Here is a 26,372-nt window from a genome sequence, read left to right on the forward strand (position 1 = left end):
ATCAGAGCTTTAGTAATCCACCCTCTCTGCTCTCCTTTTCTCCTCAACTCTTTATCTTTGATTCCATCATTATAGCTGTAAACCTCCCCTCCTTTCTGGAAATGTGCATTATGTAAATCTCTGTACCCTTCTGTGTCCCTCTTCTTATCTGTGTTGTGTTCATATCCAGCTGCTCTGTGACTCATACCACTAACTGTGTGCGTACGTCTGTCTGTGCCATATTTGGTTCATTTATCTTTGTGAGGAGAAAAGGTCTTCACAGTAATAGTCTGATGAGAAAAACACTCTACAATACTACTGTATCATAATAGTACTGTTAAATTAAAGAACATCTTTGTGTGCGTCTGAGTGGCCCGTCCTCTCCCATCATTTCATCTGATGAAAGAGGAGGTCGTGGGGCTCAGGCTCCAGCTCTTTGGTGACACCTGGAAGTTACTTCACATCCTCCCGGATCCGTCTTTTTCATATATTTTCACATTCGTCATTTCATTTTGTTTTATGGGTTGCCTGTATTGTAATTGTATTATGTTGGTTTCTCCTGTGTATGCTCCTGTCTGTCCATCCATGCCTCCTCAGTTTCTCTTCCTGATGTTTCTTCCATGTTTACCCCGTTAAAGGGTTGTTCTTTTTCTCGAAGATTTTTACCGTATCCAAAGTGAGGGTCAAAAAGGAAGGCAGGAGTTGTATGTCAATGCTGTACAGAGCCCCCTGAGGCAAATTTGGGATTTGTGACATTGGGACTGTATGAATAGAATGTACTTGACTTGATTCTGCTGTAGGTTCAACTTCTCTGCTCAAAGCAAAATATAACAAGTCCACTCAGCCTCTCTGTCCCAGTATAAACAGTCCACTCAGCCGCTCTGTCCCAGTATAAACAGTCCACTCAGCCTCTCTGTCCCAGTATAAACAGTCCACTCAGCCTCTCTGTCCCAGTATAACCAGTCCACTCAGCCTCTCTGTCCCAGTACAAACAGTCCACTCAGCCTCTCTGTCCCAGTATAACCAGTCCACTCAGCCTCTCTGTCCCAGTACAAACAGTCCACTCAGCCTCTCTGTCCCAGTATAACCAGTCCACTCAGCCTCTCTGTCCCAGTATAAACAGTCCACTCAGTCCCTCTGTCCCAGTATAACCAGTCCACTCAGCCTCTCTGTCCAAGTATAACCAGTCCACTCAGCCTCTCTGTCCCAGTATAACCAGTCCACTCAGCCTCTCTGTCCCAGTATAAACAGTCCACTCAGTCCCTCTGTCCCAGTATAACCAGTCCACTCAGCCTCTCTGTCCCAGTATAAACAGTCCACTCAGCCTCTCTGTCCAAGTATAAACAGTCCACTCAGCCTCTCTGTCCCAGTATAACCAGTCCACTCAGCCTCTGCGTCCCAGTATAAACAGTCCACTCAGCCACTCTGTCCCAGTATAAACAGTCCACTCAGTCTCTGTGTCCCAGTATAACCAGTCCACTCAGCCTCTCTGTCCCAGTATAAACAGTCCACTCAGTCTCTCTGTCCCAGCATAACCAGTCCACTCAACCGCTCTGTCCCAGTATAAACAGTCCACTCAGCCTCTCTGTCCCAGTATAAACAGTCCACTCAGCCTCTCTGTCCCAGTATAAACAGTCCACTCAGCCTCTGTGTCCCAGTATAACCAGTCCACTCAGCCTCTCTGTCCCAGTATAAACAGTCCACTCAGCCTCTGTGTCCCAGTATAACCAGTCCACTCAGTCTCTGTGTCCCAGTATAACCAGTCCACTCAGCCTCTCTGTCCCAGTATAAACAGTCCACTCAGTCTCTCTGTCCCAGCATAACCAGTCCACTCAACCGCTCTGTCCCAGTATAAACAGTCCACTCAGCCTCTCTGTCCCAGTATAAACAGTCCACTCAACCTCTGTGTCCCAGTATAACCAGTCCACTCAGCCTCTGTGTCCCAGTATAAACAGTCCACTCAGCCTCTCTGTCCCAGCATAACCAGTCCACTCAACCGCTCTGTCCCAGTATAAACAGTCCACTCAGCCTCTCTGTCCCAGTATAAACAGTCCACTCAGCCGCTCTGTCCCAGTATAAACAGTCCACTCAGCCTCTGTGTCCCAGTATAAACAGTCCACTCAGCCTCTCTGTCCCAGTATAAACAGTCCACTCAGCCTCTCTGTCCCAGTATAAACAGTCCACTCAGCCTCTGTGTCCCAGTATAAACAGTCCACTCATTTGCTTTCTTTCCGAGAGTAAAATGAGAAGAGATGACAGTAATTCTAAATGTGAAGCTTGCGCTGGGAGTTTATTAGCTCAGCTTAGCATAAACACCATGAGCTGATTCCGACTTTAGTCGTAACTTCATCCAGCTGCTAGTTCAAGCTGTTGCATTCAGTTCTGTACAAAACTAGGCCTTCACACTGTCAGCACCGTTTTTATTGTTAAGAGTTTTCCAACTATTTGCGATAGCTTGGCTTTTGCAGTATTTTATAAAAGGCTTAACCAGGAAGTAATGTACTGTGTACGGACACAGAAACAGTCCACACTCATAAGTTATATGTCTACACGGTCGGATGAGACCAGCTGTCTTAATTACACTTTTTTATATACATGTAACTGGACTTGCCAGAAATCATTGGTCCTCACAAATGTGTGTGTTAAGTGTCTGTTATGGTGTGCACATGTGTGCAGAGTGACTGTGTCTTCTTATTGCTCAGACAGGAAATCCATTCTGTCAGTCTCCTCCCTAATTGTCAGACCACACACACACACACACACACACACACAGACTGTACATGCTCATAAAACCACACAAGCGGCCACACAAGATCCCCAACGCACACGAAAAATATGAGACATAATGCACAAACACACATATAGATTGCTCTAATCTGTGCACATTAAGGCCATTAGAGGAAACACTATCTCTTTCATCAGTGATTATAGCAGCCATATACCAGAGCAGTGATGCCGCCTTTTGCAAATCCAGAGTGCTTTAGATCATCCGAGGGGAGCTGACCCTTTCCTCTGCCATTAGAGACTAAACTCTACATGTTATTGTCAAGACACAAAGAAATTCACTGCTCTCTAAAACCCACAGCAGATAGCAAAAAGCACTTAAGCCTAATTAGCCCGAGTTGTACGCCAACGTTTCAGCAGACAACACCAGATGGTATATTTCTTTTTTTTGTCACAGTTAAGGGAGGTGTTGATTGACTGCACACTACGTTATCCTACTCATGTCTCCAAAAGGATTATTAAACCTTTAGATTTAGGGTTTAGATTGTACTCTGTGATTTAGAGAAACCCAACATCCCCCCATGAGCGAGCGTTTGTGTGACAGTGGCAGGAAAAAAAACGTTCCACTGGTGAGGCTGAGACAGAGATGCACTTCTCCCTAAAATGGTAAATGGTAAATAAAATAAGAAACATTTATTCTGACAATTTCAACTCTGTAATCCCAGATTTCAATGACCTTAATGAAATTAGAAATACTCCTAAGAGAAGGAGACAAAGGTATATATTACTGCCCAATTAGCATCAACATGCCATAACTTGAGGGACAGTGAATGACCTGGACCAGGGGTCTCAAACTCATTTTCACTCTGGGTCACATCAGCATCACGGTCGCCTCAAATGGCCGGTTGTAAATGTAAGACTGTGTAAATGTAACTACTCCTAACATATTGGTAAATAACTGTCTCTGCATTTGATTATTGTTTATTCAAGTGTAAAAATATTGTACATGCAGTTCTATATATGTACAAATATATTTACGCACATTTCTGTTATTATAACTTAAATCCTTTTAATTTATAAGAAACCCACATTACTCTATCAAAGATCAAACTATTAAAGAAAATAGCAAAGACAAATATCAAACACAAGTTATTACAATAACTGTTCAAAGCTTAAAATCCTTTCAAGGGTGCGTTTGCACAATCCCACGTGAAGTATTTCATGTGTTGTAAAGTCACGTTTAAAGTAGTCTTCAATGTACTCACAATACATTTCCATTTCAAGTGTACAGTAACCAGCCAAAGAGCTGCTTCTATGACTGTGTGTTTAAGTATCTCATAACTTAGACTTTCTATCTCAGAATTCTGGAATTCTGACTTTCTATCTCAGAATTCTGACTTTGTATCATCATTTTGACTTTCTATCTCATAATTCCACGGGCCTTGAGTTTGAGACCCCTGACCTAGACACACACACACACACACACACACACACACATGTACACACACGTACATACATGTGTGTTTGTTTAAATAACTATCCACTTGTATACCTTTGTATTTTGAGAGAGAGAGTGGCACACAGGTTTACAGAAACAACAATTTTAACAATAAATATGTTCTTAAAGTCTCCATATTACCATGTTCTCATTATGATAACACTTTATAATAAAACTTAATACTTTAACATTTCATAATAACAAAATTCTCTGCATGGAAAAACTCCACACTGTATAACAATGTGACATTTTAACTTAAAGTGAGCCTCCTCAGGGTCAACAAGAGGTTGGAGTCATCGCTGCTGGCAGTAACTGCTCTTACCTTCACTCACCGAGCCTGCGTCCGTCTGTCTGTCCAATTACTGCAGGAGATCATGAGGCGAAGCCAGAAAGCAGCACAGGTAAAGCATCTCAGATAATGTCAAACGCATGTTGAAAGTATATATAAAGGTTTATAATGACGGGAAAAACGGTGTGGTGCGTGTGCCTGACATCACAATATATAATTTCTCTGTCAAAAACGTTAAAAGATTTAAAAGTTTGCCAACACAGCAACAGCTGATATAAAAAGTCATGCAATGTCTCAAACACAGTAAGTAGCAGAGTGGCAGCTGACTGTTGTAATCATGTTTAAAGCCAGTGAAGCGAGCACGGTTTGCATCTAGTTTTGTCGGACTCACTCATGTGTGTGACTCCAGTGCTTCACATACAAAACGTAATTGAAGAAATTACAGTTGTGACACAACGCATGCGGATGGCTGCTCCTTTCTTTGAATATCTCTCTGCTGTTGCCGGCAGCACCTCTGAGATTCAGCTGCACTCAGTAAACACATTAATTAGAGGAAATGCTCTTTAATTCTGCTCAGCATAATGTGGGATGCACATTTGGGACGTAAAGCAATAATCATTGCACAAATACAAATTATGCTATTCTAATTCCTCCTTTTAATTGTTCCATTTGCATGAGAGAGGAATAATGAATAATATTAAGTCAATGTGCCTGACAGGATTTGTTTTAATAATTACATTGTCCCTATTCATTGATATCATGGTATCCTCTTTTTCATATATATTGACATTTTTAGAAACAATTACTACTTTTTTATTTAATAAAAGATGGAAAGATCAACCAATCTCATGTCTACGTGTGTGTGGAGTTAATTAGCTTAGCATAAATTAATGATTTAAATGAATTATTCTTCTCAATCAATCAAGAATTATTTTTTTCCCCCTTTTGATTCATGTCTCTGCTCGTTATTCTTGTTAATAAATTCGCTTTTGGGAATTATTTGAATGGATATCTGGAACCTTGAATGTGAGCTTTGCTCATTTTATCTACAGTAGCCCGTGTACCAGATTACAGACCTGGAGGCTTCGCTAAACTCTGCTCAGGAAAACACCGTCCGTGTGATGAAGCCCGGTGAAGTAAAGCGTCTCCCCCCCCCCCCCTCCAACCATCTTCTTTCTATCTAACTCACTCTTCTATCGCCTCTATCTCTAAAGAGCTGGAAGTGCTCTCCCCGCCTTTTATCTTCTCTTTTCCCCTCCATGTGTACATTCTTACCATTGTTTCATTGTTTCCCTCCTTTTGCTCTCTTTCCACCTTTCAGCATCCCAAATAAGGTAGCCATGGAAACACAGTCGAAGTGTGTTTGGTGATGAAATAGATTTTGTAAAGGCCGTTCAGTGGAGTAGTACCTTACACACACACACACACACACACACACACACACACTTCTGTGTTCCCATCTCTTCTTTTCTCTCCCTCAAGGGTTAGCCTTAATCTGTTGCCATTGATACCAACATGGGGGGGGAGGGGGGGGGGGGGGGGGGGGGGGGGGGGGTGGGAGTCCTTCCAGAAGAAAACTTTGTCTTGAGAGCGTTTCAGGGAGATTCCTCTACTGCAGTTTTGTCTTTCGTCAAACTGTAGAGAAACACTGCTGCACCGACCCAAAGTTATCTTAAACAACACGCTGCAGACGGTCTGAGGTCGCCGTTCAAAGCCGGAGGCGTGGCGGCCGGACTGCTGAATGTGAAAAGGTCAATACACAATTCTAGCCAGAGGTAAGTGCCATGAAAGTATTATATTTGGAGAAAGGGGACAGAAAGTGCACAGAAAAGAGGGTTTACGGCATCTTTCTAGAACCAGGGTTCAGGTGTTCCCTCAGTTTAACGGTGAGGATTTGATTAAAATATCAGAAATAAATTCTGTAGCTCAGGCTAAAAGTTTTTGATATTTTATTCCGAGTACAATTAAGCCATTAAAGATCATATTTGGGAGGTTTGGAGCTTTTATGTGTCTCATTTAAAACGTGAGTATTACTGAAGTATTGTGTTTGTCACTGAATCACCACATTACAATTCCTTATAGCCTCCAAACTCTAGCAGTGAAATCATTACAGATTAATGATACTGAACTCAATTTAGCAGTTTGAGTTAGAGTCTACAGCCAAAGTGACTCTGTGAGGCTGTACTTTGGCAGAGTGGTGCTCACAATTACAATGCCAACAGGATATAAAGCATTTATAATGCTTATATTGTATATTTACTATGAATATCTGTACAGAATTTCATGGCAATGCATTCAAACATTGTAATCTTGACCAAAGTGGTGGATTGACAGACAAAACATCACTATCCCTAGAGCCCAAATATACTAAAAATACTGAAAAACACACGACTATCATGAAGCTTCTTGTTAACAAACAGCTGTTACTGTTTCGTGGATACGAGTTACAGTGTCAACTGTTTTCTCACTTGTGACAGGAGCAGTTGTTCTGCTGTCAGGCTCCGACACAAGAACACACGAAAATACAGCTAAACACAATAGCTGGTGAGGTCTGTTTGTAGCTGCTTCTCATCCAGGCAATTACAGGATTCATTAATATTCAGTGACAGACAAACACACACACACACACACACACGTTTTTAAGCTGCAGACTATTAGTTGCGCCAAGGACAATCCACATTACTAAGCTGGTGAGGAGTTTGAACAAATTAGCATAACATGCACGAGCGAGGTTATTAACTCTGTCTTCCTTTCCATTTAACTGTGCAGAGAGAAGGGCCCCTAGGTTCTGTCAGCTCGATGCCTAATTAAACACTTTGCAGCACTTTGAGAAAAGTGTCTTTTAAAAAAAGCGACAGTGCTTAAGCATACAGAAAAAAAAAGGCTTTTGGAACAGATCGAAAACCCTCCACAGGTGTCACTCTGCTTTGTAACCAAGCAGAAAGAAAAACACTCTTCATATCTGTCTTTGGAGCAACAGTTTGTGCACTTTTATTGCTTTATTCCTCACTGCTGAGTTCATTGTCGCCACTCGCTTACGTGGGCAGACAGCTTGTTTTTGGTCAGATTGTATGAAATGTCTCAAACGACGCAGATTGTCTGCATACACCGCCGCTTGTTTTTGAGTTTGAATGAAGTGTTTTACGACGCCTTACAGCCCATCATCTTCTAGACGGGGGGTTAGCTAATTGTGGGTTGTATTCATTCAATCACACAAAACAAGTCGCTGCAGACACACGTGTCGGAGATCTGCACTCGTCTGAGTGCACTTTTCTTGTTCTGGTCTATTTTCTCTCATTGTGTTTCTTCATGGTGTTATTCAACTCTGATTAAGGCCGACTGCAACCCCCCCAACCCCCCCACCCCTTCAGCCTTTCCTCTGTAGGTCACATCTGGCAGTAAAATAGCTTATATCTGAGCTTATGGTCTGCTACGTAAAGTAATGTTCCCGTTTCAGTCATCAATTGCGGTCAGTGGAAGGCATCCCTAATCTATAAAATAATTCTCATCTTCACTCTGTTTCATTTCCTCTCCTTGAACTTGCATGATTGTCCTCCCATCACAATCTAATGATCTCTGCCTGGAAGGGGAGCACGAGGTATTACGCCTGAAATGAAAATACGTCCTCGATCCACAATTTCTTTTTATCTCTTCTTCACTTGAGCACCTTCCAGCATTTATCTACTAACTGGCATATCTGGGAGGCAGGATGGTGGGTTGTCATGGCCTCAATCAGGCACAGTGAAGCACAGAGCCATCCTCTTACACTATCCTCCATCCCCGCTGATGGTCATTGTCTCTTTATAGATACAGCTGGCACCCTGCGTATGTGTGTCATTAAGAACTGGGGGCTTTGCAGAGTTCGCCAGCTGGCCATATCGTATCTATCTGGCCCTGCTTTCTACTGTGTGTTGCCAGCAACATCGACCCACTGCTCTGGAGCTTATAAAATCCACATGAATGTCAATCCATCAGCGTTTACCAGTAGAACTTGTCCCTATGGTGTTGTTAGCAGCATGGCTCCAGGTAGACCAGGACTGGATGTTGCCGCTTTCGGGGAAGATCCACTTAAACTGGGAATGATTGGCAATATTAACATATTTATCATCGTGACGGGGAGGGGAAGTGTGGGTAGTAATATGATTCTGCTTATTGCGAAGGTTGGAAAATTCAAGTAAATGAGGAAAAGATGAGGAAAGATGTGACCAAAGAAAAGGAAATAAAAATACATTAATAAGGCATGGAAGAGGAAAAGATGTAAAGGTACAATTTAATCATTTTAGACAACTTTAATGCGCATTATAATTCAATACCAAGTGAAGATTTCCCAACATTTTTCATCCCAAATAAAAACATGTGAATGGAGAGCAGTTGCTGCAGCTCATGGTCATTTATCATTCCGGTGCTGCCACTCGATGGTAGAGTGAAGGAGTGCACGTCAGTGACTCCCAATGCAGAAATCATGTGTTCATCTTGTAAAACAAGAGCTATATTTGACATCTTTATTAGTGTTCTTGTACATTTTCCAAGTGTCAATGAAGTCGTCATCAACCTGTTGTTCAAACATTGCTTCATCTGCATTAATCTATTCCTGAATGTAAAGTCCAAACTGGCCCGACTGATCCTGCAGAAACTCTATGTGACAACTCAGCGGCCGTTGTAGGGCAAACGTCCGCCAAAAGACACATCTGTTAAATGATGTGTTTTGTCTGTGAGATTAATCTGGTGGATTGCTTGTCACTTTCCTGAGCTTCAAGGTCCTCAGAAGGCCGAGTCGGTGAAATGAAGCATTGCTAAATTTCCTCAAAGTGGAAGATTTCCAAGGGCTTGCCATCAGTGACAGAGTGGATTGACATTTTCAAAAGGCCACCGCGGCCATTTTGCCAATGAAAGAGAAAAATCAAACGGACGTCACGCTGTAACTGATACAAGGTATTGCTTGCCCTTTGACTATTGATTGTCGGATGTAGTAAAATTGGTTAAACTGTTACATCAGTCAATGCCACCTGAGCAGGGTGTGACTCTGTGCTAGCCTTGATGTACAGGAGAGGGCAGCAAAGTCAAGACAGCTGCTTGTTGAGCAGCTTACTGGTGATACTTCAGCTGGTGAGGAACCACATCAGCCTGCACAGAGGATGTAATATTAGCTCTCAGGGTGATTGAAATCAATTTCAGAGGTCTCCTTCCTTGAACTGAGGTGTTGAACTTACATTTTGTACAATCGTGACCTTTGAAGCAACATGAAGAGTCAGGGGACTAGGTTTCATTCTCTTCAGACTATAAATGTCTGTATTAAACTTTATGGCAATCCACCACGATAACGAGATATTTCCCTCTGGACCAAAGTGACGGACCACTGGTTAAAAATCGTGTCTTCATTGAAACTAAGGCACCAACTGAGACTTATATCTTTCTACACTTGCTTTGGTTTAACACAATAACACATAATGTGGCCATCTCCAGTAATACACAACACATTTTGTGTATAGTTGCAAACAAACAATTTTACATTCTTGTGAAATCACTGACACGTTAACTTATGACTCTTGAGTTACAGTACATCACCATCAGGCTGGTGTCATCCAGCATCCGTAGCTATACCTACGGAAAAAAATGTGCCGTGATTTGTAAATATCCCAAGAAATGTTTGTGTATGTTATGGATGTAATAATGAACGAGGACGTTTAAAAACAGCTAAATCACACACTGGGCGGGGGGAGGGGAGGTGGACGGGTCCAACAAACAGAGATCTATCAGCCTGGAGACCGCTCTCCGTTCATGTGAAAAGAGAAGCCAATGTTGATCTTGTCACGTAACTTGCCTACTTCAATAACAACACTTTCTTGGTTCATTTCAAGTGGTTTTGAGAGGTTTTGTTGCCTAAACCTAACTGAGTTTCCTGTGAAGATGGAAGTTACTCTATGCATGAAATGCACACGTGTTGCTGGCTTTCGTAGGAAAAGTACCTTTTTGTAGAAGTGAAGCAGGTTATCCTCTACTTGACTTCTACCCAGACCCCTAACATGATACCATTAAGCTGACACAATTTACGTTATTAAACAAACTTACAATACAATTGCTTCATCATGGAAATGATGCATTCCCACATACAGTACAAGTTCATCTTTCCATACTCTCTGAAACCTCTCAGCTTCTTCTCTTGTGATGTTTCTCCATCCCATCCTCCTTCTCTTCTTCTGTTTCGGGCTGGATGACTATATTGGCATCTGCTGTCTACTTCCTCACACCGGTGTTGTGTGTCTGGTTATGTTTCTGTGCAATGCCGTAGGGCACGTGGGCAGCGACGGTGCCCATCTCTGCCGCGCCCTCCACGTGAAACATCTGATCGTCAAAGTAGATGTGAGGCCTGATCTTCTCCAGCATGGGGCCCTTGGGTGCCCCTGCGAGGAACAAGGCCTCGTCGATCTCCAAGCCCCAGGCCCTGAGTGTCTTCAGTGCCCGGATCCCAGAGCTGGCTGCACTACGAGCTGTGACCAGGTATGTTCGGATGGGACAGTCCAGGCGCTGGCCTTTGGCGTAAAACTTTTTCTGGAGCTTCCCCAGTGCTTCCAGGAAGCCCTTCAGGGGACCCTGTCCCGGAGGAAGAAAACGATTATGACAAAGCGAAGCTGGAGAGATCGTGTGTTCTCTCAACGCCGTCTCACAGAAGTTTGTGAAATAGTTACGGAATGCAATCTATTGGTTTTCTGTACAGGGACATGAATTGTCCGTTATTATTCTAACGATGCACCAACTGACTGACTCCCAATGTGTTTTGAACACATTGGGAGTCATGTTTCATAATTGATCCATAAAATAATGAATGAAACAGATTTTATATGGAGAACATCTGCATAATCATTTACAGGTGAGTCGGTCTGCACGGAAATGGCAATTTAAGGCTACGATGGAAATTAGGGATTAAACATTCTTAAATCTTTCCCACAGTGAAATCCAATCTGTACTGATTCTATCTATGATTACTTTGCGGAAATTAATAAAATATATGTATGGTGTCAGCACATTATCTACTCTTAAAGAGAAAATGTCTAAACAGACCTCCTGTGAGAACTACTCACATGATCCAGTAGCGTGTCCTCGTTGTCCCTCTCATGTTCGAAGAACTTGTCCAGCCCGTGTGCCTTGAAGATGCGCTCCGATTCGTCAGAGAAGAGGACGGCGTCACCATCAAATGCCACCCTCAGCTGGGACTCTGATACCTCGGTCAGATTCTCCGTCATGAACATGGTGGCTGCTGCGATGCCTGAACATAAACACAGAGAGAGATTTACTGAACATGATTTCACTTCACTTAAACTTTGCTTTACTTCACTTTAAATTAAACTATATACACACCTTGAATCCTGCAGACAATCACATGCTAGTTTGATAAGACTCAAGTGAACAGAGACATTTCTTGCTCACGTAAAACCGCTTTTATACATCAATGCACTTCATTTAACTTCACTTTAAATACTGTACATCCAAAATATAGTTTAGTATACTTCATATGACTGTGACATATTGTTAGATTGGAATAAAGTAAACAGAAACAATCCTTTGTAAAGTAAAACCATACATATCACTTCACTCAACTTTACCTAAAATGAAAGTCTGAGGTCTGAGACTAAATCCACCCGCTGCATAATTTAGAAAAATGCAAAAAAGTAGGAGCTGAAAGATGAAACCAGATATGACAGCTCCAGCTATTCATAAAGTTAGTAAGAAAATGTCAATATTAACACCAGCATTGATGTGTTCCATCACAATACTTTAACTTATAGGTGCTTTGACACCTGCAGACAATCACGTGCTGGCTGGATCAGAAGCAGGTGAACAGAAACATGACTTGTTAAGATACAGTAAAACTAGCTTTCTCTACGCTTCATCACTTCATCTGCTGCTGGAACAAACCAGGAACAGCTGAAGTGCTTTCTGGCCTTCAGCTCACAGAACGTCTGAACAAATGGCTTCAGGGCTAATTAAGACCTTTCAAGGAAAATGTCAAGGACGCTTCCTTTGCTTGAATCATTATGTGTGTGTGTGTGTGTGTGTGTGTCTGTGTGTGTGTGTGTGTGTGTGTGTGTGTGTGTGTGTGTGTGTGTGTGTGTGTGTGTGTGTGTGTGCCCCCCACAGAGTCACTTGCATTAGTGACATCAAGCGTGTTAGTCACATGAATGTCTCCTTGAGAGGTATGTGGCCCCGCTGGGTTCAATCAGCACTCAGTTAGTGTGACACAGTAGATACATTACGTTATTTTCTGGTTCTCATTACTAGAAAATCAAGATTTCGTGAAAAAATAAAAATATTTTTGTGTCAACAAGCTCAAACAAATCTTGTTTTCCAATTAGTCAGAAACAGGTTTCATCGTTCATTCTGGATTTGCTTTCCTTTCGGTTTGAACTCTATTTGTGTCCACTTGGTCTGCTCTATTTCTGTTTTGCGCTTTCCTTTTTGACAGCAGTAATATTACTAAAGCATGAAATGTGCTGCACTGAACAAATATAAACCTTCAGAAGCGGTTGTCACCTCAAGTCCCGCGAATTTCACATCAACATATTCTGTTTCCAGCGTCTCGTCAGCGTATTACTGGAACATCTTGTATTTCTTTGGCACAGAGCGGTCCGTGTTTTCAAATATCAAGCCAGAACAATTGGGATGTGATGACACGCAGGAATCCATCAAGGAAACACAAAGAGGGGGGAAATCATCACCATGATGGTTTATGGTAATGTGACTGCAGCATCGGAGTAGATGTCAGTCACTGTAGTGTCGACTACTGCAGCTCTCTGTTTATAATTCATCAGCTAATTTGTGCTACACAGGAACAACAACATCACGTGTCACTCGCTCCCCGATCCATTCAGCCCGATCCGTACTGTGCATGTGCAACTCTCAACGGAGATGAGAGAGAAGCGAGATGGCTCACTCCTTAGTGACTTCCATCATCGACTTTGGACGCAGCCATCGTTGTTCCCGGGGCTGATGGGGAAGATGCTAGCGGAGAGTGTAACGTGAGCCAGAACTAGCAAAATGTCAGAAATTTGCCAATATTTTACCCTGGAAGATCCAACCGATTAAAACGTTGTGTAACACTTTAGTGTATGTATTTGTTCATGCATACAAATATTTGAATCTGAGCCAGGTCATTCAACAATGATCAAACAGCAATTATATCCCATTCATACAAGGTTACCAAAGAACATTTGTTAAGATTAAGAACTGGGATGGTGTGGGGTCTAAACCTCGCACTAGTGCAATGTGTTGAAAATGTTAACGCCCAAAATGTTTGCAGTCAAATTATTTTTTAGCTTTGCTCTACTGTAGATCAGCACCTTTTATTATAAAGTGACAGAAACCACATTAAATCAGACTCCCTCCTGTGTGTGTGTGTGTGTGTGTGTGTGTGTGTGTGTGTGGGCTCACCCTCAGCCAGCGCCTCCCTGACTTTGTCGGCGTCAGCAGACAGGTAGAGGTTGGTGTGCCAGGCCTTCAGGTAGCCAATAGGACTGCTTCCCCCCGTCATACAAAACCTCTCAATAAACAAGTCTGGAGACGAAGAGCAACAAACAGCAACAAGGTTTTAAGTGTCAGTCCATCATTAAAAGCCAACATCCAGTTTACATTGGCAGCACTACAGAGCTAATGAAATATTGATGCATGTCTTTATTTGTATTTTTATAAACCATCAGATACAGAAACAAAGTGATGGAAACAAAAACAGAAACATCCTCGTTTCTGCTGTGAGCTGTAGCTTTTAATTGGTCACAATTTTAGGAGTCACAGGGGGTGAAGCGAGGGGCAGATGGGGGTGAGAGGATAAACTTACAAGCACTTAAAATGTGGAGAGGGTCCAAACAGGGGGCTGACTAGAAGGGGGGAAGAGTGGACCGAGAATGACTGGCGGTAGAGTGTCTGCTCGCATTTTGGCTGAGGCAGTCTCTGAATTCGCTGCTGATGGATCCAAACAGCAGCGGAGAGACGGTATGTGGAGAATGACAGCAGACTGATACTAGGTCATTAGATCCGTGATCACAGAGCGGTTCAGGTAGCATGAGCTGATATTTAGGAGAAAGGGCACAGGAGTAAAGTAACAATACTGATGATGGGATGGTCGATGTGATGAAATGAGTTTGAGAAGAGTTGAAGGGTTGTGTAGAATGAGATATATGATAGATGGAGATATAGTCAAAGAGAAGGTTAGCGTCGGTGGGAGATTGATGTGCCGCTTATGAAAAGAGAGACGGCAAGGTTAAGGCTTTTTATCTGAAGCGGCACTCGGCAAGAAACCTGTCTTAGACTTATTCCACATTAAAAGGGCTCTCCAGCAATGTAGTTTTGCTCGTCCATAAAAATGAGGGACTTGTTAGAGGCATATTTTATACAATAATGGTCAGAATTGATGCAGGCACAGCTTTGTAGTTTCCAACTGACAGAGGATTGAGACAAAGAGGTGTAGAGGCGTGTGGGCAGAGGTCTTTATGAGAATGCTAATGTTGACAACAACAAAGGATGTTCTGTTGGTATAAATAAACACTGCCTGCCCAAATAAAATGTTGAAGTCAGGTCGGAAACTGGTGGGAAATGGTCTTGAATCAAATGTAAAGTATTCATCTTGTCATAGTCCTCTCCTCTCGTGTCTTGTTTTGTTTTACTTCCTGTCTTTGTGATTGTCTGGCCTGCCCTGATTTGTTCCACCTGTGTCTAATCAACCTGCTCCCCTTGTGTACACTTAGTCTGTGTGATTTCCCTCTGCAGTGTCGGCGTTTGTTTCTTGTGTTCCTCGTGTCATACCGGTTAGTCCTCAGTGTGTTTTCTTTGTATTGCTGCAGCCTTCACCCTCACTGTTTGTTTCCTGTCTCTTTTGATTTTTGCTACCAGCTTATTGTTATTCAAGCTCGCCTTTTGCTCATTTAACTGGCTTGCCTGGTGTATTTTTTTTTTACAAATAGACATTATACTGAAGTGATTGAGCTTTTACATTTGTGGCTTTGCACACTAGGTGTCTGGTTCCTTTTTCTAACTTTGAGAACGCAGACACAGCAAAGTGCAGTTCACTAAAAGCTTTAATATTTAACGTTTTTAGCTATTTTGCCTTCATCAGAGTGGTTACAGTTTCCCCTGTTGCCGTTTCATTTAATCACATAGAATAAAATCGTTGTACCATTAGCCATCGACTCTGTCGAGACAAATGCCCAAAACTCTGCTATCCTGATGGATTTCATGTTCTTGATGTCAAACTCTATTAGCAGAAATGCAAAGTTATGTAGTGCCGTTTTAAAAGAACTAAGACTTGTGGATACAAAGACAAGCGGCTACAATATGACTCATAAACAGGCTGAAGGCAGATGGAGATGGAGACTAAAAGAAACGAGAGAAATAGAGTTCAAAGAACCAACTGTCCTCTACAGATTTATTTGAATGGTTTATTTAGCTTTGTAGTCTGGCCATGGTGAGTTTGGCCCCCACATTTCACTGCACCACATCATTTCAAACCTCCCAAGTGTCCCCCTGCCTTTAAGACTGTGGGAGCGTGGGAGTCCCTCAATGGAAAAAATCCTCACCTTTGATGTCTTTGTATCTTTTTTCTTTCCCTTTGCAAAACTGTCTTATCATCTATCTTTATGTGATTTATTTGCTTGTTCAGTAGATCTGAAACATGGTAATAGGAAAGCAGGAAATCGGCAGGACTGCAGAGACACTGCTGTCACGTCAGAGAATGAGCAGCTTCGTTGTGCAGTTTAACACTTTACAATCATAGCAGTTATGTATATAGTAGCCATGTATGAGGTGATGTTGTGACTCCAGTTTTAGATTTCCATTGGGAACGATCATGTCACCTCGTGACATCGCAATTTGCTGCGCACAGAGCACATGACAGCACCTGCCAGTTATCTTGGCCCTTGGGTCCTCCTATATTATTAGACGAATAAAATAACTTATCACCGTCACAAGAGAATGTTCCCACCTGCTTCAAGACGGTCACCATTGCCCCTTTATCTAAAAAGTCTGTTGTGTTAGTCTACATGACTACGACCATGCGTGTGTGAAGTGATTTGAGAAACTGTTTCTCCTGCACATCAACAACAACATCCGAGCCATCCTGGACCCTCAGCAGTCTGCATACTGAGCCAACAGATACACAGAGGATGTTGTTTCCACTTCTCTCCACTCAGCTTTTATACATCTTGGAAATAACAGCAGCTACATCAGAATGTTGTTTGTTGATTTGAGCTTAGCATTGGATACAATTTCCCCCATGAAACTGGTCGTCAAATGTATCGCTCTGGGCTTCAGTACCTCACTCTGCAACTGGATATTGGTCTTCCTGACAAACAGACCCAAGACCGTTCAAATTGGCAGCCAAACCTCCTCCATTCCAGTGTTGAACACTGGAGCCCCCCAGGGCTGTGTGCTCAGCCGCCTCCTGTTCAAGTTGTACACCCACGACTGCTGCGCCCCCCCCCCGACATGAAGCGCACTCTGTTGTGAAGTTTGCAGACGGCACAACCGCCATCGGCCGGATTACAAAACAACAATGAGAATTCATATAGAGAGGAAATCAACAATCTTGCCGAGTGGTGCTCAAACAACGACCTACTGCTCAATGTCAGTAAAACCAAGGGGCTGAAGGAGGTGAAGACACACACCCCTGTCTACATCAATGGAGTTGAAGTGGAACAGGTGAAAAGTTTTAGTTTCCTGGGAATCAGCATCACTAACAAGCTGACATGATCATCACACATCTCCACCCTGTTTGAGAAAGCTGAAAAATGGCTGTATTTCTTACTGAAACCCAAAAAGGCAAAGTTCCTGTGACAAGTTCTTGTCAACTTTAACACAGGAGTAATAGAAAGCCTGCCGACTGGAAACATAACACATTGTCATGGTTTGTGCACAGCTCAGGACAGGAGGGCTCTACAGCCAGTGATTAAAACCACCCAGAACATTACAGTTATATACCGAGCATCAGTGATATTGGTGACAGGAGGTGCCTGCGCAGAGGCCAGTCTGTGCTCTTGCTGCAGGTGATAGTTAGGGAAACTGGTAACACCAGCTTTTTTAAGACTGCATGCAGCTGGCAGCTTGCTTCTCTCCGGCTGACCCGGCATTCTGCTGCTGCTGCAGCTTCGCTTCTCTCCTGTTTAGTTTTGTTGCTTTAATTTATTTTTATGTTTTTTCACCTTTACAACACCCGCACACACATACATCCTCCACTCATGAATCACACACATTACTGATACCACTGATTTCCTTTGTTAAATGTTCGTATGGTGAATCTCCTTTTTTTGTTATGGCCTGCGGGCACTTATGCTTGCCATTCACAGCCATGGCGTAACTATATAGTTGTCCCGAGTCATCGAAAAGCAATGAGTAACTTTATACCTCATCCTGCAACTGTTAAAAATAGCAAGCAGGTGATGAGAGATAAATTACTATTTGAATGTTTGTCTGACGTGGCCCCATTCAGTTTCAAAGGTGAAAAGCTAAGGAGCAAGTACATGTTTCTTTCTTCATCATTTTTATGACTCGAGACACTTTGCTAGTTGACACAGCATGTTCAACTAACTCTTATCCCTGAGACATCAGAGAGGCCGTGTTTTCCTGTCGCGGTGTAGGAAAGGTCAGAGGTCAGATTGGTAAGGCCCCTCACGCAGAGAGCCACCAGCGAGATCTAACATGGAAGCATCTGGGAGGCAGCGTGCAGCTTTGGTGGCTCTACTTTGGCCTGTTTTTGTTTCGGGACTCTTGGATTAGTTTTACAATCCCGAAGGACATAAACTCACCCCGGCCTGAACAGGAAGTGGTCTGTGAGGAAGATGGGTCTGAGATTTTCAGTCAGCTGTTCACACACTTTGTTTTTTGTCTCAGCTTCAGTATCCTGTCTAATTATGTCAATGTCTTAACATCTTAAGGCCTTCAGACACAGGAGGCATTTTTTTCATGAGATTAATTCAGACATCAGTATTAGTTTTGAAACTGTTGATTTTTTCATGAATACTTTTACACAGAACGCAAATTTTACGCAGTGAAAAAGCGACGTGTTTTTTTTCAGAGCAAGGTACATTTTTCTGAGCATTCGCACCATAAATAAAGGCATCAACCAATCACGTTGTTCGGAGGCTCGGTAGTCCGAACCAAGATGTCAAACTTTATTACTTCTTTCAACCTTCACAAAGGAAGCGCAGACCTTTCACAATAAAAGCACCAGACTAAAACACTGCGTGGCTGTTTACCAGAGGGAACTCAAGTTCACTCAACGCATTTCACCAAACAGAAACTCAAAAATGTCTCACAGTACTTTAGGCTATACAGCAGTTTACCTCAGACTTATTGAAAAAGTGCTGCAATTGTTGCATTTCCGTGTAGTTATTTTTTCACAGTGTGTAAATGCCTTTATAGTTGTGATCTCTTAAATCTTTCTCTCACATATTGTTCCATTTACATTCAACATCCATGTGCAGTTTCATGGGGAGTGAGATACTGATCTGATATCTTAATGGGCTGTTACCACTGTTCTGCCTGCCACATCGTATCATTCCATAGTGAGTGAGGGCCACATCTTTATGATTATCTCTAATCTTAACTTACTGTGATGGTTGATGGTGTTGATGAGCCGGATTCCGACGTGGGCATGGTTATACGTCACCAAAATGATGTCAAACAGCTCTTCACTTTGTGGGTACAGCTCCCGCAGACGAACGTTCACCGTCTCCAGAGCCTGTCAGGATACAGCAACAGTCAGCTAAGAAGCTGGACAGCACAACATTTAAATACTCAGTCAGATGAATCTCTGTACTGCACGTGTTATGTCCGTGAGTGCATGTCTGTGTGACTTTAACCTTGACGAAAGGGAAGGCGGGTCCAGGGGCGAAGGGTTCGTTCTCGTGTTCGATTTGGTATCTCAGATACTCCTCGACCCCTTTCTGCTCGAACACCTTCTGCTCCCGCTCGGTCCGAAACAAGACCCGAGAAGAGACCGCAACGGTCACTGCGTTCTCAGGCTTTGGCTAAAGAAAAATTAGAACAAGATAGATAATGGTAGGATAAAGAAGAACTGAAAAAAAGGGAGGATGAGCGACCATTGATGACCGGAAAACACATTGGGAAGAGAGTTGAAAGGTGTCAGAGGCCTGTGGGGCAAAATTGATGATACATTTCACTTACTGTCAGGCCTGTTATCTGTTGTAATGCTGTTACTTTACAACGTCAACAACCTGTATGAACGGAGATCTATCGTGAGTAGAATGGTGTCGTCTCTAATCATGGGGGTAAGAAGTACTTTGCATGTATGGCCCAACACGTTCTCACTCCCAACTCCTCAAATAGCACAGCTTGGTCAGTTCTCCTTGGTGTCTGACAACTATGCATGTTTAGCGTGTAGTTAAATTGTTTACGTTTTACTTAGTTTGTGGACTTATTTCAAGCTCTATCATTATGGTTTTTCCTCAATCAGGTTGTTTTGTTGCAATTCTCAATGTTGAACTACGCGGTAACTGCGACCATAGTTTGACATGCTGGGCTAGAAGTGCGTTAGAAAGTGACGAGTGTGCCCATGAACTTTAATTAACATTACTAGGTGGCACAGTGGCCTCGTGTTGCCTACTGTGTTAACGCTCGGGTGTCAGTTTTTTGCAGGGGAGGGCTGCATTCTTCTGGGGGCAGCGGGCATTAATGCCCACAGTTGGCAGCTGAACTTAGACGATGCCTGGTTGTTGGGTAGAGCATTGAGGGGGCAGAGGGGGCTAACTTAAAGGACAATAATGTGCTGGTGAAAGTCTGTGTGTGAGGCTTTTACCTGTGCACACAAGTTTGCCTAAATGTGTGGTTGAATGTGCTGTACAGTGCGTCACATATGAGTTGAAGTATCTTTTGTTTGGCTCTAAATCATGCACTTTGCCTGTAGTAATGAATATTATAAATTATGTAGACTTCATTTCACTGCTGGATAATACTTTACTGGAAAAATAAAAAAGTCAAAAGCACATAACAGCAGTGGATAATGCATGCTTTTGAGTCAATATGTGTCTATGTCTTTGTGTGAGTGTGTGTTTGTGCAGTGGTGCAGACATCTGTGTAATAAAACACATGCATGTTTGTGCATGCCCCAGTGGCTGCGTCCCAGTAAATAGGCCACAGGCTGAACAAGGGAAATGATTCACTGTCCCTCTATTTAGCCTTATTCCATTACAACACCGCTGCCTGCTGACAAGTCACCTACTTACCTGCTAACACACACACATACACACACACACACACACACACACACACACACACACACACACACACACACACAGGATTAATCATGACGCACATCTAAATCAGATTAAAAAGTAAAATTTGATGAGACGATAACACTCATATACATGCTTACTGTTAACAATTGGAGCGTCGTCTTATGTCATACATTCTTTTGCATTCACAGTTGGCTGTGAGGCACACATTTGTTTTGAATGTTCAATCAATTTGACTATGGAGCAACATGACACGAAGCTTTTGTCACACAAAGACGCACATCGCCCTCCTGCAGACTTTGTCTTCATATGGCAATCTATCCAAACACGGGCGTATGTACAAATAATGTTACAAATGGCAAGAGGCGGCATTTCTGTAGCCTCTGAACATGGCTCAGGCTGAGTTAGCGGCTCGCAGCTAACAGTTCTAACAGCTCTAACAGAGCTAATATAGCTATTTTACTTGAAGGAGAACCTGAGGGTCGATGCTAGCTTTCGCGATGATGCAGTGAGTTGGGAAGACGTTGTCAGCTGTAACCAGTGTGCGAAATACAGGGGGGGTCTCTGGTGGTCCGAGATCCATTGATTGACAATTGAGACCCCCTGAAAGCCTCAATAGCAAAATTCCGGGGGGTCTCTAAAAAAGACAATTATTTGTCACTAAAATGTCTTAAGCTTAATGCCCAGCAGTTTTCATTATTATAAGGGCAAAACATTTATTCATGGATATGAATAGTGAGTGTGAGAGACGATTTTCGGCCGTAAATGACGCAGACACTCAGAGATGCAACAGGTTGCGCGAAGCGAGCATGTCTTCTTGGCTTTTTGTGGACCTAAATGGACCCCCATCGGACAAATTTGATCCAGTGGCTTTCATGAGAACCTGGAAACAAAGCCGGACATCGTCTCTCCTCTTCATGGACACCAGGACGGCACTGAGAAGAAGCCGAGCCAAGGTCCACGTCGGAGTCGGTGTTGGACGACGGGTCCCCCAGATTGCCACTGGTTATTTCGCACACTGGCTGTAACCCTCGAATGAGAGCAGTGCGTGCATTACACAAAAGTTTGGAGAATTTTTTTTAAATGTCTTTATTTTCAGTATAATATATCAACTAATATTTTAAAAAAAGATTTAAAAAACAGTAGCATGAGAACACAAATCAAAGAGTCGTATCTCTCTGTGGCTGAAGTGATAAGAACACAGCTCTCTGGTGCATTAGCTCAGTCCAGCCTGTAACCATCCAGTACAGTATGAATCAACATGACAGCACACGTGACGATGCATCGGCTCAGGTTGTTGGTTAGTAGAGCGGGTGTGTCCGTGATCATGCAGGCACATTGACATCCATCACAGAGGAGGTTAAGAGAAGGTGAAAAAGCAGTGGTGACAGTCGTTAGGTAACCTCACGCTGATGGGACATACTTACAAAAAACACGCCTCCCTCCACCTTCCGGGTTCGTCTCCCTGTCACCTTAGCAGAATGACAGTTTGTTTTTATTTATTCAGAGAACACTTATTTACAACTAAGCTTCATTGACAATCCCTCCAATACCCACCCAAATATACAGCATCTGAATTTCTGTCTTGTGTATAAGTTCAACACTGTGGATGGACTTGATGCTGTGCAAATAAATACACTGAGTAACCTTATTGCTACGGACGTTTAGGATGTGAGTTATTCAACTGATATGACACAAAAAGGCGACGCGTCAGTTAGTCAAGTACCGGTACAGCAGCCCCTCACTGGCTTATAGGTTTCCTGTTTTTGTCAAGTCAAGCCTCTCCACTATGATTGAGAGATTGCCTCCTCACGGCTCTCAACATGGCAACAGCTGGGCCGGCGGATAGCAGCTAACAGTGCAGACAGAGCTAACAGCGTTAACCGGAGGGAGGTAACTGGAGGGTGGGCATTAGGCTTCCGTGACCACGTATGAGCGCAGGGCAAAGTATTGCTGGTTAAATAGCCAGTGGGGCGCTTACACTGGGATTTACATGCATGCGCAGGCGGACCGGCTATGCAAACAAAGCACAGAGAAACTTGGACAACAACAGAGAGGGAGTGTGACTTCACTCTCTGCTCAGGTAGACATTAATCCACTATATCTTAAATAGTATTATAATATTTTGAATTTAGCACCTTTAGGTCTCTTTAAGAGTATACTGCTCACACACAGTCCTGCAGATGTACGAGACCTTTGGTGCAGCTTATCCGTTAGAGTCAGTTTACTCTATGAATAACGTGTCACACAGTCCGGGTGTGATCCCAGAGGGCAGTTCTTTGCTGTGATTTGATACTGGTAGTGTTAACAGCCTGCCCTCTCAGTTAGCCTCTTACCAACTGGGAATGCATCCTCCTACTTATTGATTAGGCAAGTAGATATGATTAAACCCGCTGGGAATGAAGACTGGCCTTGTTAGTATATTTGATGTTGGACCAGGGAATTACAGCAACTTAGGAAATTGTCGTTAAAACTTCCCCTTCTTCTCTTCCCCACCCTGGATATTAATCCTGTCAGAGCTCTGCCAGATCAGCAGGTCTGGTGTTTGTGCATAACCCAGATCCATGAGTCATCTGTCTAAGCATTGTACATCTGAGGCTGTGAGACATCCCTGCCATCCATCTGAGATTATAAAAGAGGAAAGTGCTCTCTTACGTGTCAGATAACAGACTGAAACATAAGAGAGGGGACGCAGTGGGGAAAATAAACAGGTTGAAGTGTGAGCAGAGAGTGACTGGGGGGGGGCTGATATTTATAGATAAGTAAAAGGCCAGTGATGATGCAGTCTATTCAGGCCCTTTCAGGCCCAGGTCTATTCTGCCCTTGGCAGATATGGGAACACAGGACGGTGACTGTGACTCTGCCAGTAACAGCAATGCTAATTAATTTTTCTAATAGGGAAAAGAAGCAACCTGAATAGATCGATTTTGATAAGATTCAATATAACTACTTAATTAGTGCCAGCATGTTTTGATCCTCATATTTCTAAAGTAAGCCTTTTAAAATGTTGATAATGGTACTTGTGATACCATGAAGGAAGACAGAACTGTTGTCAAGACAAAGTAAAGCTAAATAACAATAAAGTTAAAGCTTCTCTATGACGACCAGATGATTAATATAGCAGCAGATATTGTCTCTGTGAAGATATAGTGGAGTAATGTTGACCTGAGCAGAGAATGAAGTCGTTCTCTCTCTTTGTTTGTTGTAATACGAGCGTCTCTGTGCTTTGTTGATGTAGCCACGTCGGCCATGCACGATATTTGGAGCATGACAGTGCATGTGAGCGTGCACCATTGGCCAGCTCATGGCCGCCAATCTGCACTGCGCTGTTGCAGCTGATAAGCTCTGTCAGCCCTGCTGACGTTGTTAGCACTGCTAGCTGCGAGCCGCCGGCTCTATGGGCCGATGCAGAAGATCAGCAGAAGATCTGAGTAATTTTATAAATGGGAGTCAAACTTTTTTTTTGCTTCGTGCGCCACAGAGCAACGTCATAGGAACGAATTTGGCCCCGCCTCCAGCGCTGTATCCAGTTCTCTTAATAAATCCATGATACAAACACCTTACATGTTTGCGCTTGTGTGTTTGTTTTTTGAAAAGAAAGAAAAATAATTATTCTTTTCTTCCCACTCATTCTATTAATTACTTTGTTGTTGACCTACAGAGTAATTTCCCCTTCTTGGGCCTCACCTTTAATGTAGGCTAGATAAGAGGTGGCTGATTTAATTAGACTTTATTCAATTAAATATGAATGCTACTTAATTACAATGACCTGGCTGTTTAATGTTAATTAAAATTATGAAAATTACAGTATGCATCATCCTAAAAAACACCAGGCTTAATGTGGTGATATTGGGACTTTGGACTAACATGAACATCATCTCTGCCTTCATTATGCTCAGTTACAACCGTCATATTGCCATGTAATTACACATGCAGTTGCTGTCGGCACTGTCCATTAGGACAAATCTTTTTTACAGTCATGTCGAGCAGTAATATTTGGATTGAGTTAAGCAGTAAAACTGTCATGTAATGGATGTTTACAGTCTGAAAATACAACCCTGTGGCCGCACTAATCCTCAAGCAGCAGAGATTACTCATATTTTAGCTGCTTTTAGCTTCAGTACCTTGCCCTTACTTCGCTCAGTACTTTGCTCACTCTTCGTTGTTTTTCTATTTTTACCTTTCTCTCTTTTCGTCTTCGTTTCCTCTAACACTTTGTCACTCATCTGTTTAGTTTTATGAACCTAGTTGCAATAAATCTGCTCAGCATGCTGTCCCCTGAGTCTCTGGAAAGGCTGGTGTGTCCTGTACAGTATGTTGACGTCTTGCAATGCGATAAACAACACTAAACCCGGCCACTGAATGTCAGCTGGGATTCATATTAACCTTTGCAAACTGCACTGTCACTTCTCAGAAGTCTCTCAGAAGTAAATCTGCCGGAAAACTATGGACCTACTGGTGGGTTAAAAACTCAATTTAGCTATACGGAAAGTAGTGAAATTGTTCACATTATAAATTACAGTAAGCACAATTAGATTTAAAGTCACTTCATTCACTTTCATCTGACGTGTCAGTTAAAAAACGTACGCTCTAGTCCTTTAGAACACTGCTGTAGCATTCAGTCATTTACATGCAAAATATTGAATTTATATATTTTTATTAATCCGCTATGAGTTTAGTGTCATACTCATATTTTGAAATACAGACTGAATTCATTACTTTTATGACGAATACTGTAATTAATTAGAAAAGTAACAGAATTGAGCCTTCAGATTGAAGTCCAGTGTTAAAGATGAGTAATAAGGACAACAAAATGTAGGTTAGCTCGTTAGCTCATTAGCTGAGCCTCTAAAATTATGAATGTCATGTTCCAGTAAATGACCACTCTGTGGCTCCTCTGCTCATTCATCTCTTTTTTTAAACTTTTAGATTCCATACTGTATGTGTCTGCCATTCCGTTCATAATTTAGAAGAGATGTTTGACGCAAACCCCTCTGACCTCAAAGAACTCAAGACACTCAACTTACAGTATCTGACCCGGCTAACCCCTTTTATGAGCTACACTTTAAGCTGCACGTGGGCGACGTAAACATCTGACTTTAAAAAGACTTGCTGGAAAGCAGTAAAAGGATAGAAGAGTGGAGGACAGACGTGTCTTGCAAAGGAATTTGTTGTCCTGTAAAGAGAGCTGGACATTCTAGCTTTGGCATAAAAAAAACCCAGATTGTTAACAAACACAGACAGAGGTGCAGGTGGAAGGAGATTTAGAACTGGTCAGTGAGACTTACTGGTTTTGTCATGGTGGTGAGGCCCAAGTGGTCCTGAGCAAACTCTTCTTTCTCCTCCCATGATCCTCTGCTGTCCCCGTTGGACGAAGGGGAAACTTTGAGCTCCTTGACGTGTCCGCTCATCACCTGCACAGGGTCCAGACTCATCGTCACCATAGAGAATCACCCTCTCTCTGGTCCCAAGGGCGCCCCTCCAACCTCTCCTGACTCCTCGACCTTTGATGAAGACACGATCTTCTCCTCCTGCAAAGTCAACAAGCTCAACAAGCAAAATGTCCCGCTGCAGTCCGTGGCATTTATCGAGATACTCCCATTGATGACGGCCTCGCTACAGTAGTTTGCTGAAGTGTGAAGAGCAG

The 26,372-nt window shown here is 42.7% G+C and overlaps 1 protein-coding gene across 1 annotated transcript; it reads right to left on the reverse strand.

The window, feature by feature from the left end:
• Nucleotides 1-10,724: 10,724 nt before the first annotated feature.
• On the reverse strand, nucleotides 10,725-26,169 carry nt5c1aa (5'-nucleotidase, cytosolic IAa). Its single transcript, XM_076112710.1, has 7 exons — nucleotides 26,014-26,169; nucleotides 22,153-22,197; nucleotides 19,334-19,501; nucleotides 19,083-19,212; nucleotides 13,917-14,039; nucleotides 11,570-11,754; nucleotides 10,725-11,081 (listed from the first exon to the last, which is right to left on the reverse strand). The coding sequence occupies exons 1-7, from the start codon at nucleotides 26,167-26,169 to the stop codon at nucleotides 10,725-10,727; spliced, it is 1,164 nt and encodes a 387-aa protein (XP_075968825.1).
• Nucleotides 26,170-26,372: the final 203 nt, after the last annotated feature.

This window comes from Anarhichas minor, unplaced genomic scaffold (genome assembly GCF_050575085.1).
Source record: "Anarhichas minor isolate MPS153535 unplaced genomic scaffold, ASM5057508v1 ptg000051l, whole genome shotgun sequence".
In the NCBI taxonomy this organism is placed as follows: Eukaryota; Metazoa; Chordata; class Actinopteri; order Perciformes; family Anarhichadidae; genus Anarhichas; species Anarhichas minor.